An 18,875-nucleotide genomic window follows, 5' to 3' on the forward strand; every position below is an offset into this window, starting at 1 on the left:
GGAACTGTAAACTTTTATAACCAACATTGATCAACATGTTTTGTTTTACTAACGTTAAAAGAAATATTTACGTAAAATTTGAAGTTTAAAGAATTTTTTGCCAGTCACATTGATGTTCTTCTAACACAGCTACTTTCTTATCAAAAAAGGACTCTACCAGATTATTCATTTTAAAGAAATAATTGTATCTTCTTCAATTTCCATGAAACTATCAATGACCAATGATTATAATGGAACTGTAAACTTTTATAACCAACATTGATCAACATGTTTTGTTTTACTAACGTTAAAAGAAATATTTACGTAAAATTTGAAGTTTAAAGTATCTTTCGCGAGTCACATTGATGTTCTTCTAACACAGCTACTTTCTTGTCAAAAAAGAACTCTACCAGATTATTCATTTTAAAGAAATAACTGTATCTTCTTCAATCCCCATGAAATTAGCAATGACCAATGATTATAATGGAACTGTAAACTTTTATAACCAACATTGATCAACATGTTTTGTTTTACTAACGTTAAAAGAAATATTTACGTAAAATTTGAAGTTTAAAGAATTTTTTGCCAGTCACATTGATGTTCTTCTAACACAGCTACTTTCTTATCAAAAAAGGACTCTACCAGATTATTCATTTTAAAGAAATAACTGTATCTTCTTCAATTCCCATGAAATTATCAATGACCAATGATTATAATGGAACTGTAAACTTTTATAACCAACATTGATCAACACGTTTTGTTTTACTAACGTTAAAAGAAATATTTACGTAAAATTTGAAGTTCAAAGTATTTTTTGCCAGTCACATTGATGTTCTTCTAACACAACCACTTTCTTGTCAAAAAAGGACTCTATCAGATTATTCATTTTAAAAAATAACTGTATCTTCTTCGATTGCCATGAAATTATCAATGACCAATGATTATAATGAAACTGAAAACTTTTATAACCAAAATTTATAAACTCGTTTTGTTTTACTAACGTTAAATAAAATATTTACGTAAAATTTGAAGTTTAAAGTATTTTTTGCCAGTCACATTGATGTTCTTTTAACACAGCCACTTTCTTGTCAAAAAAGAACTCTATCAGATTATTCATTTTAAATAAATAACTGTATCTTCTTCAATTCCCATGAAATTATCAATGGCCAATGATTATAATGGAACTGTAAACTTTTATAACCAACATTGATCAACATGTTTGGTTTTACTAACGTTAAAAGAAATATTTACGTAAAATTTGAAGTTTAAAGTATTTTTTGCCAGTCACATTGATGTTCTTCTAACACAGCTACTTTCTTGTCAAAAAAGGACTCTACCAGATTATTCATTTTAAAAAATAACTGTATCTTCTTCAATTGCCGTGAAATTATCAATGACCAATGATTATAATGAAACTGTAAACTTTTATAACCAAAATTTATAAACATGTTTTGTTTTACTAACTTTAAAAGAAATATTTACGTAAAATTTGAAGTTTAAAGTATTTTTTGCCAGTCACATTGAAGTTCTTTTAACACACTACTTTCTTGTCAAAAAAGGACTCTACCAGATTATTCATTTTAAAGAAATAACTGTATCTTCTTCAATTCCCATGAAATTATCAATGACCAATGATTATAATGGAACTGTAAACTTTTATAACCATAATTTATAAACATGTTTTGTTTTACTAACGTTAAAAGAAATATTTACTTAAAATTTGAAGTTCAAAGTATTTTTTGCCAGTCACATTGATGTTCTTCTAACACAGCTACTTTCTTGTCAAAAAAGGACTCTATCAGATTATTCATTTTAAAAAATAACTCTATCTTCTTCAATTGCCATGAAATTATCAATGACCAATGATTATAATGAAACTGAAAACTTTTATAACCAAAATTTATAAACATGTTTTGTTTTACTAACGTTAAAAGAAATATTTACGTAAAATTTGAAGTTCAAAGTATTTTTTGCCAGTCACATTGATGTTCTTCTAACACAGCTACTTTCTTGTCAAAAAAGGACTCTACCAGATTATTCATTTTAAAAAATAACTGTATCTTCTTCAATTGCCGTGAAATTATCAATGACCAATGATTATAATGAAACTGTAAACTTTTATAACCAAAATTTATAAACATGTTTTGTTTTACTAACTTTAAAAGAAATATTTACGTAAAATTTGAAGTTTAAAGTATTTTTTGCCAGTCACATTGAAGTTCTTTTAACACACTACTTTCTTGTCAAAAAAGGACTCTACCAGATTATTCATTTTAAAGAAATAACTGTATCTTCTTCAATTCCCATGAAATTATCAATGACCAATGATTATAATGGAACTGTAAACTTTTATAACCATAATTTATAAACATGTTTTGTTTTACTAACGTTAAAAGAAATATTTACGTAAAATTTGAAGTTCAAAGTATTTTTTGCCAGTCACATTGATGTTCTTCTAACACAGCTACTTTCTTGTCAAAAAAGGACTGTACTAGATTATTCATTTTAAAAAATAACTGTATCTTCTTTAATTGCCATGAAATTATCAATGACCAATGATTATAATGAAACTGAAAACTTTTATAACCAAAATTTATAAACACGTTTTGTTTTACTAACGTTAAATAAAATATTTACGTAAAATTTGAAGTTTAAAGTATTTTTTGCCAGTCACATTGATGTTCTTCTAACACAGCTACTTTCTTATCAAAAAAGGACTCTACCAGATTATTCATTTTAAATAAATAACTGTATCTTCTTCAATTCCTATAAAATGATCAATTTTTTGTTAATCACATGATGTAATTCTAACACTGCTACATCGAAAATTATATTAATTACTTAATATACCATAAGTAACCACTGACCAATGATTAAACTAGAATTGCAAACTTCTGTGACCAAAACGAATAACCACATAGTCCAGGCAAAATTTTACGAGAACACTGAGGGTAGACTGATGACTTTTTACGACTTGAAAAACTACCACAAAACCCACCAAAACCCACGACTGTTAGAAACTAATTAACCAGAGTGTCTGTAAGCAAGAAACTCCACATAACAGTCCTTAACCTACCCAACAACGTCAATGTAAAATACAATACGAGTAATGTAAGAGGGGGTGACATACGTTCCATACTGTACTCGTGCACTGTCTTTAACGAGGGGTGGTATAGAAATGAGGGGGATCGGTAATGGGGGGCCCAAGTCATTTCTGTGTTAAAACCGTCCACGACTCCAACAAGTGCAAGTTTAGTTGCATTCGCACCCCCGCACAGTCGAAACCGTATAAGAACGTCTCGATAGTCGATCAAGCACGTGCCCGTTTGCTCACGTGTCGGTTATGATGCTCTACGGACTGGACTTTACTTATCCAGAGTATCGTTTCTTTTCCAGGAAACCATCTGTTGATGATGTTGCCAGCCCATCGTCCGTCAATGCACGGTGAGTACGAAGAGTTTTTCTTGTCGTGGATAGATTTTTATTTTTTTTCACTTTTTTTTTGGCTGTTTGACCTGTCATTAATGTTTCAATTTCGGGGTGGTTTTCTGTAGGGAGCTGGTGGATGGGTAATTCTCACTGTGTGTGGTTGAAAATAAATGGCTAGAAAGTGCAAAAAAAACTTTCTGTTGAATACTTTTGTATAAAGTCTACTTTCATCTTTTATTACTGCTTTAAAGATACGGAATTTTTTACTTTAAAAGTACTTATCACAATACAAAAATTTGTGCATCCTTATTTGAATAACAATTTAATTATTTTTCGCCTAAATCTAATTAATGACAGGTTGAATCTGCTCATAAATTAGGTTTATGTAAAAATTAAAACTTGCACATAAACAGCCCGCCCGATCGACGTATTTATGGGTCCCATCAATGAAAGAAAACAATCAAATTCAAAACACCAAAATTTCATTTGTCTCCTTAAACTCAAACCTTAAACAACAGCAGGAAATTTTGCGACAGGCCTTCATATTTAAAATGTATAATCTTAAAGTGGTTTATCAGATCAACACCCTCAATATAAACATAATGATATTATAAATTTGAGGGGAATGCATCAATAAGTAAACAAAAACCGATTCAGCCCGGAGGCTGATTTCAAAATTAGATAAAACCAGCTGAGCTAAGTCCTGAATGTGTTCCCGTAAAGAAGCAGTTCCGTTCTTACGTTGCCACAAAACACTTTTTCGTTTTGTTGTCACAAATAATCAAAAGTTTTCCCTTCATAGCATTGGACAAGTTAATTGGAGCAATTTAAGAAGTTGCGCAAAAATCTGCATTTCAGTGCAATAATTTCGCGGCAAATAAAGTTAATTATCAGGGGCATAAAAAGTGTAGTGGATCTCATGAATGAATTGATGGTCGGGCAAGGAGCTAACGGCAAGGATCTGAGGTTATATCCCATGAGTGTTTGTCTTAATTATTAGCCGAGCGCCAAGACAAGCTAGTCATTAAAAGTGGATCCCGATGGGGATGGAAAACTCTGCATCTCATCAAACACCTAATCCCGAAACTCTCGCCTACAGTCGTTTGTATTGCCGAACCAATAACAACACTCACTTGACAGAACATTTGTCTTAATGCGACATAATATGTCAATAGTTTCAATAAAGCTCTGCTATTGATTTATTAACGGACGACAACCTGCACACGCTTTACACTTTCTGTGCACTTCGAAACTTTATTTTATTTACAGTATTATGAAAAAAAAAAAAAATAAGAAAAAAACTTAAAAGTATCGAAAGTTTTTATTAAACTTTATGAAACTCTTTTCTTTTTGTACATAGTTTTTTGGACTCACCTGTTTTCAAACGAATTAATTTTCTTATTTCTATTTTTATTAGACTTTCTGAACTTCTCTTATACAGTAAGGTGGTAAAAAGTTCTCTCCCCTGATAACTTTTGAATGAAATAAAATAATGTAATGTGTATTATGAAAAAATAAAATACTTTTTATAAAAATATATAAAAATGTTCAAAGCTTTTAGTAATCTTGATTAATCTATTTTCTTTTTAAACATTGTTTTTAAACTCACCTGTTTTCAGATGTATTAATTTTATTTTTATGTACTTTTACTTTATATTCAAATATACCAAAGTTTTTAATTATTACTATTTTTATTAGCCTTTCTAAACTTCTCTTATACAGTGAGGTGGTAAAAAGTTCTCTCCCCTGATAACTTTTGAATGAAATAAAATAATGTAATGTGTATTATGAAAAAATAAAACACTTTTTATAAAAAATATATAAAAATATTCAAAGTTTTTAGTAAACTTGATTAATCTATTTTCTTTCTAAACATTGTTTTTAAACTCACCTGTTTTCAGATGTATTAATTTTATTTTTATGTATTTTTAATTTATATTCAACTATACCAAAGCTTTTAAGTATTACTATTTTTATTGGCCTTTCTAAACTTCTCTTATACAGTGAGGTGGTAAAAAGTTCTCTCCCCTGATAACTTTTGAATGAAATAAAATAATGTAATGTGTATTATGAAAAAATAAAACACTTTTTATAAAAAATATATAAAAATATTCAAAGTTTTTAGTAAACTTGATTAATCTATTTTCTTTCTAAACATTGTTTTTAAACTCACCTATTTTCAGATATATTAATTTTATTTTTATGTATTTTTAATTTATATTCAACTATACCAAAGCTTTTAAGTATTACTATTTTTATTGGCCTTTCTAAACTTCTCTTATACAGTGAGGTGGTAAAAAGTTCTCTCTCCTGATAACTTTTGAATGGAATAAAATAATGTAACGTGTATTATGAAAAAATAAAATAATTTTTATAAATAATATATAAAAATGTTCAAAGCTTTTAGTAAACTTGATTAATCTATTTTCTTCCTAAACATTGTTTTTAAACTCACCTGTTTTTAGATGTATTTATTTTATTTTTATGTACTTTTAATTTATATTCAACTATACCAAAGCTTTTAAGTATTACTATTTTTATTGGCCTTTCTAAACTTCTCTTATACAGTGAGGTGGTAAAAAGTTCTCTCCCCTGATAACTTTTGAATGAAATAAAATAATGTAATGTGTATTATGAAAAAATAAAACACTTTTTATAAAAAATATATAAAAATATTCAAAGTTTTTAGTAAACTTGATTAATCTATTTTCTTTCTAAACATTGTTTTTAAACTCACCTGTTTTCAGATGTATTAATTTTATTTTTATGTATTTTTAATTTATATTCAACTATACCAAAGCTTTTAAGTATTACTATTTTTATTGGCCTTTCTAAACTTCTCTTATACAGTGAGGTGGTAAAAAGTTCTCTCCCCTGATAACTTTTGAATGAAATAAAATAATGTAATGTGTATTATGAAAAAATAAAACACTTTTTATAAAAAATATATAAAAATATTCAAAGTTTTTAGTAAACTTGATTAATCTATTTTCTTTCTAAACATTGTTTTTAAACTCACCTATTTTCAGATATATTAATTTTATTTTTATGTATTTTTAATTTATATTCAACTATACCAAAGCTTTTAAGTATTACTATTTTTATTGGCCTTTCTAAACTTCTCTTATACAGTGAGGTGGTAAAAAGTTCTCTCTCCTGATAACTTTTGAATGGAATAAAATAATGTAACGTGTATTATGAAAAAATAAAATAATTTTTATAAATAATATATAAAAATGTTCAAAGCTTTTAGTAAACTTGATTAATCTATTTTCTTCCTAAACATTGTTTTTAAACTCACCTGTTTTTAGATGTATTTATTTTATTTTTATGTACTTTTAATTTATATTCAACTATACCAAAGCTTTTAAGTATTACTATTTTTATTGGCCTTTCTAAACTTCTCTTATACAGTGAGGTGGTAAAAAGTTCTCTCCCCTGATAACTTTTGAATGGAATAAAATAATGTAATGTGTATTATGAAAAAATAAAACACTTTTTATAAAAAATATATAAAAATATTCAAAGTTTTTAGTAAACTTGATTAATCTATTTTCTTTCTAAACATTGTTTTTAAACTCACCTGTTTTCAGATGTATTAATTTTATTTTTATGTATTTTTAATTTATATTCAACTATACCAAAGCTTTTAAGTATTACTATTTTTATTGGCCTTTCTAAACTTCTCTTATACAGTGAGGTGGTAAAAAGTTCTCTCCCCTGATAACTTTTGAATGAAATAAAATAATGTAATGTGTATTATGAAAAAATAAAACACTTTTTATAAAAAATATATAAAAATATTCAAAGTTTTTAGTAAACTTGATTAATCTATTTTCTTTCTAAACATTGTTTTTAAACTCACCTATTTTCAGATATATTAATTTTATTTTTATGTATTTTTAATTTATATTCAACTATACCAAAGCTTTTAAGTATTACTATTTTTATTGGCCTTTCTAAACTTCTCTTATACAGTGAGGTGGTAAAAAGTTCTCTCTCCTGATAACTTTTGAATGGAATAAAATAATGTAACGTGTATTATGAAAAAATAAAATAATTTTTATAAATAATATATAAAAATGTTCAAAGCTTTTAGTAAACTTGATTAATCTATTTTCTTCCTAAACATTGTTTTTAAACTCACCTGTTTTTAGATGTATTTATTTTATTTTTATGTACTTTTAATTTATATTCAACTATACCAAAGCTTTTAAGTATTACTATTTTTATTGGCCTTTCTAAACTTCTCTTATACAGTGAGGTGGTAAAAAGTTCTCTCCCCTGATAACTTTTGAATGGAATAAAATAATGTAATGTGTATTATGAAAAAATAAAACACTTTTTATAAAAAATATATAAAAATATTCAAAGTTTTTAGTAAACTTGATTAATCTATTTTCTTTCTAAACATTGTTTTTAAACTCACCTGTTTTCAGATGTATTAATTTTATTTTTATGTATTTTTAATTTATATTCAACTATACCAAAGCTTTTAAGTATTACTATTTTTATTGGCCTTTCTAAACTTCTCTTATACAGTGAGGTGGTAAAAAGTTCTCTCCCCTGATAACTTTTGAATGAAATAAAATAATGTAATGTGTATTATGAAAAAATAAAACACTTTTTATAAAAAATATATAAAAATATTCAAAGTTTTTAGTAAACTTGATTAATCTATTTTCTTTCTAAACATTGTTTTTAAACTCACCTATTTTCAGATATATTAATTTTATTTTTATGTATTTTTAATTTATATTCAACTATAGCAAAGCTTTTAAGTATTACTATTTTTATTGGCCTTTCTAAACTTCTCTTATACAGTGAGGTGGTAAAAAGTTCTCTCCCCTGATAACTTTTGAATGGAATAAAATAATGTAATGTGTATTATGAAAAAATAAAATACTTTTTATAAAAAATATATAAAAATGTTCAAAGCTTTTAGTAAACTTGATTAATCTATTTTCTTCCTAAACATTGTTTTTAAACTCACCTGTTTTTAGATGTATTAATTTTATTTTTATGTACTTTTAATTTATATTCAAATATACCAAAGCTTTTAATTATTTCTATTTTTATTAGACTTTCTAAACTTCTCTTCTACAGTGAAGTGATAAAAAGTTCTCTGTCCTGATAACTTTTGAATGGAATAAAATAATGTAATGTGTGTTATGAAAAAATAAAATACTTTTTATAAAAAATTCTTCTAAACAGTAAGGTGATAAAAAGTTCTCTCTCCTGATAACTTTTGAATAGAATAAGATAATGTCATGTATATTATGAAACAATAATACAATATTTTATGTAAAATATATAAAAGTATTAACTAAAAGCTTTTAATAATATATTTTCTTTCTAAACATTGTTTTCAGATATATTAATTTTATTATTATATGTTCTTAATTTATATTAAAATATATTAAAGTTTTTAATTAATTTTCTGCACTCATGAAGATCATTTTTGTTTATTCAACATGTAGTATTATTTTCCAAGTTTTACATATGATTTTTTGTGTAGTTTAATCTTCATTTTATAATATTTCACTGTCTCCTCTACTTTTCTTCTTTTTTTCTATATTTCTATTATTTTTATTTTTTGCCTTATGCAGCCTTGACAAAGTTTTTAGGTTTTGTTTGATTTTTTCAAATTAATAATAAATTTAGTGGTCATACAATTTTTATAGGAAAGACTAATGGTATACAGACAGTCATGTTTGGTGGCACAACAAATTCTCGATATAAGTGGTGAAAAATGATCAAAAACAAAAAGAAAAATAAAGGAACGAATGTCATATTGGAAGACATCCAATCTGAATATCCGAAGTCTGGAACGTAGCGTACGAAATTAGGCATTACGACCTTAAGCTGCAATATTCATAATAATAGGCACATTCCGTAAATTGACGTTTGTCGAAGCGTGCGGTGAAAGCATTCTTAGATAATAAGAAGGAAGAATCGTACAAAGAAGATAATGAAAGATTATTCGAGACAATCGAGTCGAACAGTCGGCATTACGGTATGGCATCGGATACAGTTCTGTTTTTATTTTATTCCGACATATTTCTGCCACATTAAGCAACGATATTAGGGGAAATTAGTTCTGAATGAAAAGCTGCCACGTAATTTGTTGAATTTAAACAAGTCGAAACGAAAGAAATAAAACGGAACGGCCGAAATTAAAGAGTGAAATTTAACGGTCCAGGGTAAGGAACAGAAAAATAAATGGTGGGCATGTTTCGCGAATCACAATTAGGGGTAGCGAAGGGGGGGGGGCTAAACTGCGTTCAAGACACAAGCAATTTTTTTCCCTCCCGCATCGACCGTCGATGATATGACGGCTTAACCGTCACGGGATTAAAGAGTATAAGTTTTGCGGGAAAGAGGCACATTTTGCGGACAATCCGTGCGGTCGGCACAAAGCCAGAAATGCACGCACCCCTAAATTGTGTTCCGGTGGCGTAAGCCCGATTTGATTGGAAAGCAGCGCTGAACATTAAAAAGTAAATCTCGCATTAAGACCCGTGACCAACGGTTGGATTACGGTGCGGCGTTGGTCCGCTGCCCGCTGCCCGCTGCCCGCTTGTCCGTTATTATATATATAACTAATTTCATATCACCCTTCCGCTTAAATCCAGTTTAAGGGAGATTGTAAGGGCCAAGATCAAATCATGCGGACAAGGGGTCAGCGTAGGACCGATTCTTTTCTACCGTTCCCCTCCTCGTTCCACGGTTATTGTTCCAAGTCAATCATAAAATATTACCGGAATCCGTATCGATGACATTTCCATGCATTCGAAATTCCGTCGCGTCAAGTGGACCGTTGGCTCCGTGCATCCAGACCCCGCAGTCCGATACACGTCCATTTATATAGATAGATTGATTTTCTTTCACATAACATACACCATTTGTCACTTACTTACTAAACTGCCAGCTTTTAAATTGCATCATTTCTGAAATTTACATTCCTCTACATCTATTAAATTACTAAATTCGTCACTCCTACGTCATCCATCACTCCAAACACCATGTACATCGCAAATCTACCCGATTTACATAATTTCACACGTCCCATCGACAATATTCTTTGCCCCAGCTATGTTCGATGATGTTTTCGCACACTTACTGACATTAATTAAATTACTACTCGTATACTCAACCGAGTAAAAAACTCAACTCAACACACCAAAACCTCGTGTTGTTGTGTCCTGGATCAATTTACATGATTTAAGAAGGTGCCTCTGCGCCGAAAACTGAATAAATTCAATAAAAATGAATATTTTAAGACCCATAACCACAATCAGTGGTGGCTGAATAAAGAGAAATTGATGGCGGGATAAATCAAGTTACAATTTCGTTTTGCCGTATCGAAAAATGCTGTATTATACGAAAATAAAGTAATGTATCACTAACCCTATCAATTATTCAGAACTACATATGGCTTGTTCCGTATGTGCGCTTCCCATGTATTATTTATTCGGATGTATCATTGTGCTAGACACGTGGTAAACCGTACATGAACATAAATCTATGCTATTAAAAAATTTACCACTTCGTCGAAAAATCAAAAAAAGGTGGAACCTCATATTTTGGTCTTAATTCACGAAGTAACCAGTTCGAACTTAATGTTCGTATTTATTGGCTGAACAAAATATTAAAAAATAGTATATAATTTTCAAAATACTAATACACATTACATATATAGAACTCATTATTCGAAATTTTGAAATATTATTGTCCATCTTTTCTGGAACATACTGTATATTTATATATCTGGTATATTTACCACATATTATACAAATACACAATTGACAATATCATTTATAAAAAGTATAAATAAAATGAGTCCTGAATGAAGTAACTTTTGAACCAAGTCAGTACAGTGCTTATCACTATTTAGTTATTTGTTTTATTTTATGTTTTATTAGGGAGATTTTTCAATTATTATCCAACAAATTTGTTCTATTGGAGATAATTTAATATATCTTTGATTTTAAAACACTTTTTTTTATACCAAATCAACTAATTTTTGATATAGGTTGATTTTACATTTGACAGAATATATTTCTCGAAGATCATTTCAAAATTCAAATTTATTATTGCATACTACTATCTGTTACATATTTTCTGTAACACACTGTATATTGTCCACATTTCAACTAATCTTTGATACCACATCCCTCACGTCCTTACCTACTATAGAAATCATGGTATCATCAGCAAATAAATTAATTTCTGAAAGTTTAACACAATTAATAATATCATTTATAAAAATTATAAATAAAGTGGGTCCTAAAAGTGTACCTTGTGGGATCTCGTAGTTCGTTTTAATTTAGTTTGATTTATTTAGTCGTATTTCACTATCTAATATCTATTTATTGAGTAACTTTTGAAGTCAGCACAGTGCTTCTCACTCTTTAGTTATCTGTTTTACATTAAGTTTAGCAAATTTTTTTCAATTATTGGCCAATAAATTTATTTTATTGAAAGTAATTTAATATATATTTGTTTTTAAAACACTTTGTTTATCACCAAATCAATAAATTTTTGATATAGGTTGATTTTACATTTGACAGAATGTATTTCTCGAAGATCATTTCAAAATTAAAATTTATTATTATCCGTATTACTGTCTGTTACATATTTTCTGGAACACTCTGTATATTGTCCATATTTCAATTATTTTTTATTACTATATCCCTCACATCCTTACGTACTATATAAATCATGGTACCATCAGCAAAAAACTAATTTCTGAATTTTTAACACAATTAACAATATCATTTATAAAAATTATGAATAAAATGGGTTCTAGAACTGTGCCTTGTGGGACCCCGTAGTTCGTTTTAATTTACTTTGATTTCTTTCGTCGTATTTTACTATCTAATATCTATTTGCAAAGTAACTTTTGAATCAAGTCAGTACAGTGCTTCTCACACTTTAGTTATTTGTTTTATTAATGAAATTTTTTCAATTATTGGCCAATAAATTTGTTTTATTTGCGGTAATTTACCATATCTTTGCTTATAGAATCACCTAATCAACTAATTTTTGACGTACGTTGATTTTACATTATACACAACTCATTCCTCGAAGATCATTTCATACTGGAAATATTACTATCCATACTACATCTTCTGTAGAACATACTGTATACTGTTTACATCCCAATTATTTTTTGTCATATGTTATTAATTACATACTACAAAAATTATGGCACAATCAGCAAATAAACTAATTTTTGAGTTTTTAACACAATTAATAATCATTTATAAAATTTATAAATAAATTGGTCCTAAAACTGTGCCTTGTGGTGCACTTCGGATGGTTTTAATGCAGATTACTTTTTAATTTTTATCTAAAACTTATTTGTTAAGAAACTTTCCAGTACAGACAGTACAGCACATTTCACTCTTTACTTAAGTACTCCCATTATTGTGTAGCACGGTGTAAAACGCATAAATCAACTCACCCAGTAAAAATTGTAACAAGTCGCACGTAATTTTTCTCTTTTAATTTACTCGAATCGAGATTCATTAGAAAAAAACACTTTCATTTATAAAATTTACGACTCCACTCCAAGATAATTAAAAATACTGGCGTCTCGAAAAGAAAAAAAAAAAGTACACCGCTCCCCGTCCGGCCTTGAGGGGTGAACATGGAACGGCATTTCTCATCAACTTACTTATTACACTTTTTATTGCAATTCTAACCTATACAAAGTGTACTAAACTGGCGGCCATATAATCTTGTTTATTTTATTTGGAAAACTCATACTTTCCGGATAAACCGCTGTAAAATACAAGGAGCACTGCTGCAGACATCAAAGTAATAATACATCTCTCCCCAGGTATTCCGAATAATTTATTAAATTTTGCCTTGGCTACACTTTTATACTTTTATATTCGCTTGTCTTGGTCGACTTGCACTCGTTTTACTGCCACCATAAAACGGATGATTAACTCATTTCCCCTTTTGAATCGATCAATGCTTTACAACAAAATCATGAATTAACACCTTAAAGGCCATATAAAGGAATTACACATATATATTTTTTGGTTTATCTGGACGAATGAATATTTCCCCGATCGTTGTATCGAATGTAGCAGATAAGGAGCGATAAATAAAATAGGTGGAACAAGGAACTGATCCCTTTTAGAGGCAAAAGGTCTGGACACCATTGCCATTGCTATCAATGTGTAAATTACGAACAGTAAGTTCTGCCGTATCGGCGTCGTTTCAATTTCAAATTGTTCGCCTTTTATCCACGCGAATTGTATATCGAATATTTTTTATGTCCGAATTGTTTTTTTATGTTTACTTAGAACAATTTCTGAGCTGGTGTTATTATTTTATTTGTCGTAACGCCGGCCGGATTATCATATAAATTGCATGAAGTTTTACTTTTCATAAATATTAATTGTGACGGGTTGTATTAACAATTTTATGGCCGTTTTGTTACGTTTTTTATATTTTTTTTGGCCAACGATGGTTTCGTTTCATGATTCGCCGACGTTGATATGTCAAATGGTGCATCATTTCGTCGTCTCTTGTCTTAAGTACCTGAAAGCACACACCTTGATTTATTAGCAAGGCGATTTTACTTAAAATATGACTTAAAGTAAATTTATTAACATAATCACACAAGGTCAAATTACATACACACAGCAAAATGTATCGAGTCAGAGGCCGGAGCTGGTGTATGTGTAAGAAATAAAGTTGTCATGCTCATGTGCATCGTCGTGTTTTATTATGAGGTCAAACTGCTCCTGTCACAGGCAAGTAAGTCAGTCAAGACAGTTAACAAACTTCTTCCTTATTACAGCATAGTAAAACCCACCTGATCACATCTCCGTCCAACAACTGAGTAAACTAATCAAAGTTATCTGCCCACATCACCGCGGGAATGTTATATATTTTTGCTTCCAACACATAAAATCTTCCACGCCACTCGAAACAACGAATCGTGTTTATTTTTTTTTTCTTCTCTCGTACTTACCTTAGTTTTATTTTCGACTGGGATTATGCGACTGTTATTAAAATTTTATTCCGGTTCCCACAATTCATACTTTGATGGGATTCAACGATAACTGCTTTAATTGGTCAATAATTCTCGAAAACACGCAAAATTTATACGTTTTTGGACCAGTTGGGACTTTGTGAATCTAATGGGCTGATTCATTTCTTTAATAGATGTGTTTTAATTGATTGAAATTAGATAAGGATGGTTTTAAATGTGACGTTTAATAATGCACTTGTAATGGACACAAACTTATTATGGACAATTTTTCAAGGTTCCATCTTAAGTGGCTTTTAAAACTATGTAATCAATGTCGGATATGATGGACTCGCTTATAATGGACTTTCGGATACGGGCTACAAATGAATGAAAGTCCATTAAATCCCAGTTTAATCCGAGGATGTTCCATATTTTCTGCAGAGAGATTAAATATTATCAAAAACATTTAACTTTATTCTTTTTGTACCAGTTTGTAATTTAAAAAATTAATAGGTTGATTAATTTTTAAATAGATATGTTTTAATTCATTGAAATTAGGTAAAGACAATTTTAAATGTAATGTTTAATAGAGTAGTACTCACTTGTGATGAAGCTTATTAAGTATAATTTTTCGAAGTTTCATTTTAAGTACTGTTTAAAATAATGTGAATAATCAATCTCAATAATCAATTTTTGGATATAATGGGCTACAAATGAATGGAAGACAATTAAATTGCAATTAAATCCGAAAATATTCCTTCCTTTTTCAACACAGAGATCAATTATTCTCGAAATTAGATAAGGACAATTTTAAATATTATGATTAATAGAGCAGTACTATCTTGTGATGAAGATTGGCTTATTAAAAATAATTTTTTGAAGTTCCATTTTAAGTACTTTTTAAAACAATGTGAATAATCAGTGACAGATAAAATGGACTCAACTAAAATATACTCAGATGTAATGGGCTAGAAATGAACAGAAATCCATTAAATACCAATTAAATCTGAGAATATTCCTTATTTTTCTGCAGAGAGATCAAATATTCTCGAAAATATTTAAATTTACAATTATTTAACCAATTTGAATTTAGTGAATCCAATGATCTATATCATTTTCTTAATGAATATGGTTTAATTGATTAAAATTAGATAAGGACAATTTTAAATATAATGTTTAATAAAGCAGTTACTCACTTGTTAGTTTATTAAGAATAATTTTTCGAAGTTCCATTTTAGGTACTCTTTAAAACAATGTGAATAATCAATGCCAGATAAAATAAACTAGACTATAATGGACTTTTGAATATAATGGGCTACAGAAGGATGAAACTCCATTAAATCCCAATTAAATTTTTCTCCAGAGAGATCAAATATTCTCGAAAACATTTAAATTTACAATTTTTTAACCAATTTGAATTTAGTGAATCCATTGATCTGATTCATTTTCTTAATGAATGTGGTTTAATTGATTAAAATTATATAAGGACAATTTTAAATATAATGTTTAATATTGCAGTAATCATTTGTGATGAAGATTGGCTTATTAAGAATATTTTTTTAAAGTTCCATTTTAAGTACTCTTTAAAACAATGTGAATAATCAATGCCAGATAAAATGGACTCGTTTATAATGGACTTTTGGATATAATGGACTACAAATGAATTCCTTATTTTTCTACAGAGAGATCAAATATTCTCGAAAACATTTAAATTTAACCAGTTTGGACATTTTCTTAAGAGGTATGTTTTAATTGATTGAAGTTCCATAAAGACAATTTTAATATGTTGTAATGTTTGATAGAGTAGTACCAACTTGTAATGAAGACTGACTTATTAGGAACAAATTTTCGAGGTCCCATCTTAGGTACTGTTTAAAACAATGTGAACAATCATAGTCATATCTAATGGACTCATTTCCTTAATAGATATGTTTTAATTGATTTAAATTAACTAAGGATGATTTTAAATATAATGTTTAACATAGTAGTACTCGCTTGTAATGGACATGACAATTTTTCAAGGTCCCACCTTAAATGTTGTATGAAACAATGTAATCAATGTGGGATATGATGGATTGGCTTTAGAATATAATGGACTAGAAGTGACTGAAAGTCAATTATATCCAAATTCAGGACAATTACTTTTATTTTAGCAAAAAGAGAAATCAAATATCATTTAATAGGCACAATTACAGAATACATTTTTGTGTTTTCTGACACTTTTTATGCAAATTTATTTATTTTACATTACCTACGTATATTAGGGTTTTTAATGAGTAAATAAACTATTTACTTTTATGATATCATTTTACCATCAACTTTAAAGACTTATAATGGACTAATTTTCACTGACTGCTGAGGTCCATTATAAGAGAGTTTGTTTTGGCCTTGATATTACCATCATTTATTTAACGTTCAAAAATTATGAAAATCATGAATAAAAAAATGAAGAAGAGTTAATTAATTCAATAGAGCATAATTTACATAAAAATAAAAAAATTGCACATATAGTAAATCTTTAATTTGTTTGTTATTGAGAATTTAATATTCAAAATCAATTTAATTATTAAAATTCATCCAAAATCTCAATTAATTTCAATACCCAATTAATTAATTAATTATAAAAACCTATACATATTTAGATATTTTGTACAAATGTAAAGTGTAAATAGATTTGATTAATTTGTAAATGGGTGTAATGTAATTGATCGTAATGCCAGTCCGTATGCGGGCCGGGGGGGAGGGTGGCGTTGGAAAGATGCATCATCTCGGTGTATTTAAATTGCTTTCAAATTGGAGGAGACTCGATGGTCAGACCCTATGAACTGTTCGATCCAATCTATAGAGAGAGACGAATTAAGAAAATTACTACTTAGTTGCAATCTTCCACAATGTTCTTCATTATTATTTATTAAAATTGAAATAACTTCCAAAACCGTTGCACAATGGCCTTTTTTAATACTTAAGTACGGGATCGGTTTAATAATCGTGTCAGTTTGTTGTTTTGTTTTTGTCGGGGGTAATTTGTACGGTTCCGTGACATTTTATTTGGGGAACTGCTTAAGTGAATTAGGTATGCAAGAAAAAATTTAAGGGTAGGACCCCAAATTTCTTTGACTAAGGGTTACTGAATGTGCATGTTCGGATGTTAAATTTTGTTGCAACTGGCTCAATATTGTCGCGGAATATTTGACTTTCGGGAGATAATCCATTTGGAGCTGTATTAGGGGTCGTAAACGACATTAACTAGTTTAAGAAACGTAACTTGTAAAGGTGGTGGATTTCATCTCAAGACACTCATTTTATATCTTTAGTGGCAAACTTCTAATGCTTCAAACAGTTGTTGTTAACATAATTATACAACTCGCGGTGTCTTAGATTTAAGATTAGCTTAATGGCAAGGAGTTTAGGGAATAAATAGGTGACAGTCTGGGCGTTAAGCGACCATGACCCCTGAATTTCCCTTCTATACGGATTATAAGTCGGCTAGAATTTAACGCGGAAACTTAACAAGATTTTGCACTCCGAAAATCTCTTAGTGGCCAAGAAATGACAGTAAAGCATTATACACGTGCCGGATTACTACACCCCCATGTTCCCTTTATAAAATATGACCACACTGTGGTTTATTTTTAATATTGGTCAAATTTTACTCATACACACACACACGACCCTCGGAAAATGTGGCCAAACTAATTTCTTTATTTACCACCGTTTTCAATTTACGGCTGGAAATTAATAAATTTCAGACTAAACACGGCTTATTGTGTTTATGTTTGCAACAGATTGGACACGTATGCGTTATATATCATTTATATAATACAGCTATCGGACCCTCCGTGCTACATCCACTGGAACTTCTCCACTAAATTTACTTTTTATTGTAATGGCGCTAATAACGTATAAATTAACTATTGCAAAAAGTTTACCAATCATAATTATTACCAAATTAAAATTATTTTATTACTATTTTGGCCCAAAAAATACATGTTAAAGTGAATTAACAACAGTAAATTATTAACTTTGGTTTTGAGACCAAATTGAATGAAAGGATTAAATTGATTTACTTTTTTAATCCTTTCTAATACCTCCTAGATTATCAACTTATGTGTTTGGAACAACGTGTTTAACCTTTCCCATATAATTTTTGCAAATTAGTAATAATTATAGCCTTCTTTTGACATAAATTTTACTTTTATTAATAATTTTAACCTCAAGTTAGTAATAATTATGTATGGGTCACGATTTTGTTATTATAACTTTAGCCCAATGGTGCTAGAGTTGGTTCAATATTTTCTTTGCAATTTGTGTCTGATTAAAGATCTTTATGACCCACAATTTGGCATGCACTGTTGATTTTCACTTACCTATATTTTTTGCTTGAACTTGCCAGGTCTGAACAGTCATCATCTAAAACAAAACTGCAAAAGATTCTCAACTGTACTTAGTACTATTTAGACGTATATTATAC

General features: G+C 28.8%; 1 protein-coding gene and 1 long non-coding RNA gene across 8 annotated transcripts in view; one reads left to right on the forward strand and one right to left on the reverse strand.

Moving 5' to 3' along the window:
• LOC126264273 (uncharacterized) overlaps positions 1–18,875 on the reverse strand; it is a 240,268-nt gene that overhangs the window by 154,619 nt on the left and 66,774 nt on the right. For all 4 annotated transcript variants that reach the window (XR_007547032.1, XR_007547029.1, XR_007547030.1 and 1 more), the window contains exon 3: positions 18,772–18,825. This is a non-coding gene — a long non-coding RNA (uncharacterized LOC126264273). The remainder of the gene's footprint in view (positions 1–18,771; positions 18,826–18,875) is intronic.
• Positions 1–18,875, forward strand: part of LOC109600247 (protein trachealess) — a 101,500-nt gene that overhangs the window by 24,673 nt on the left and 57,952 nt on the right. For all 4 annotated transcript variants that reach the window (XM_049961376.1, XM_049961378.1, XM_049961377.1 and 1 more), the window contains exon 3: positions 3,376–3,423. In XM_049961376.1, the coding sequence (XP_049817333.1) occupies positions 3,376–3,423 (48 nt within the window). The remainder of the gene's footprint in view (positions 1–3,375; positions 3,424–18,875) is intronic.

Source organism: Aethina tumida, chromosome 1, assembly GCF_024364675.1.
Source record: "Aethina tumida isolate Nest 87 chromosome 1, icAetTumi1.1, whole genome shotgun sequence".
In the NCBI taxonomy this organism is placed as follows: domain Eukaryota; kingdom Metazoa; phylum Arthropoda; class Insecta; order Coleoptera; family Nitidulidae; genus Aethina; species Aethina tumida.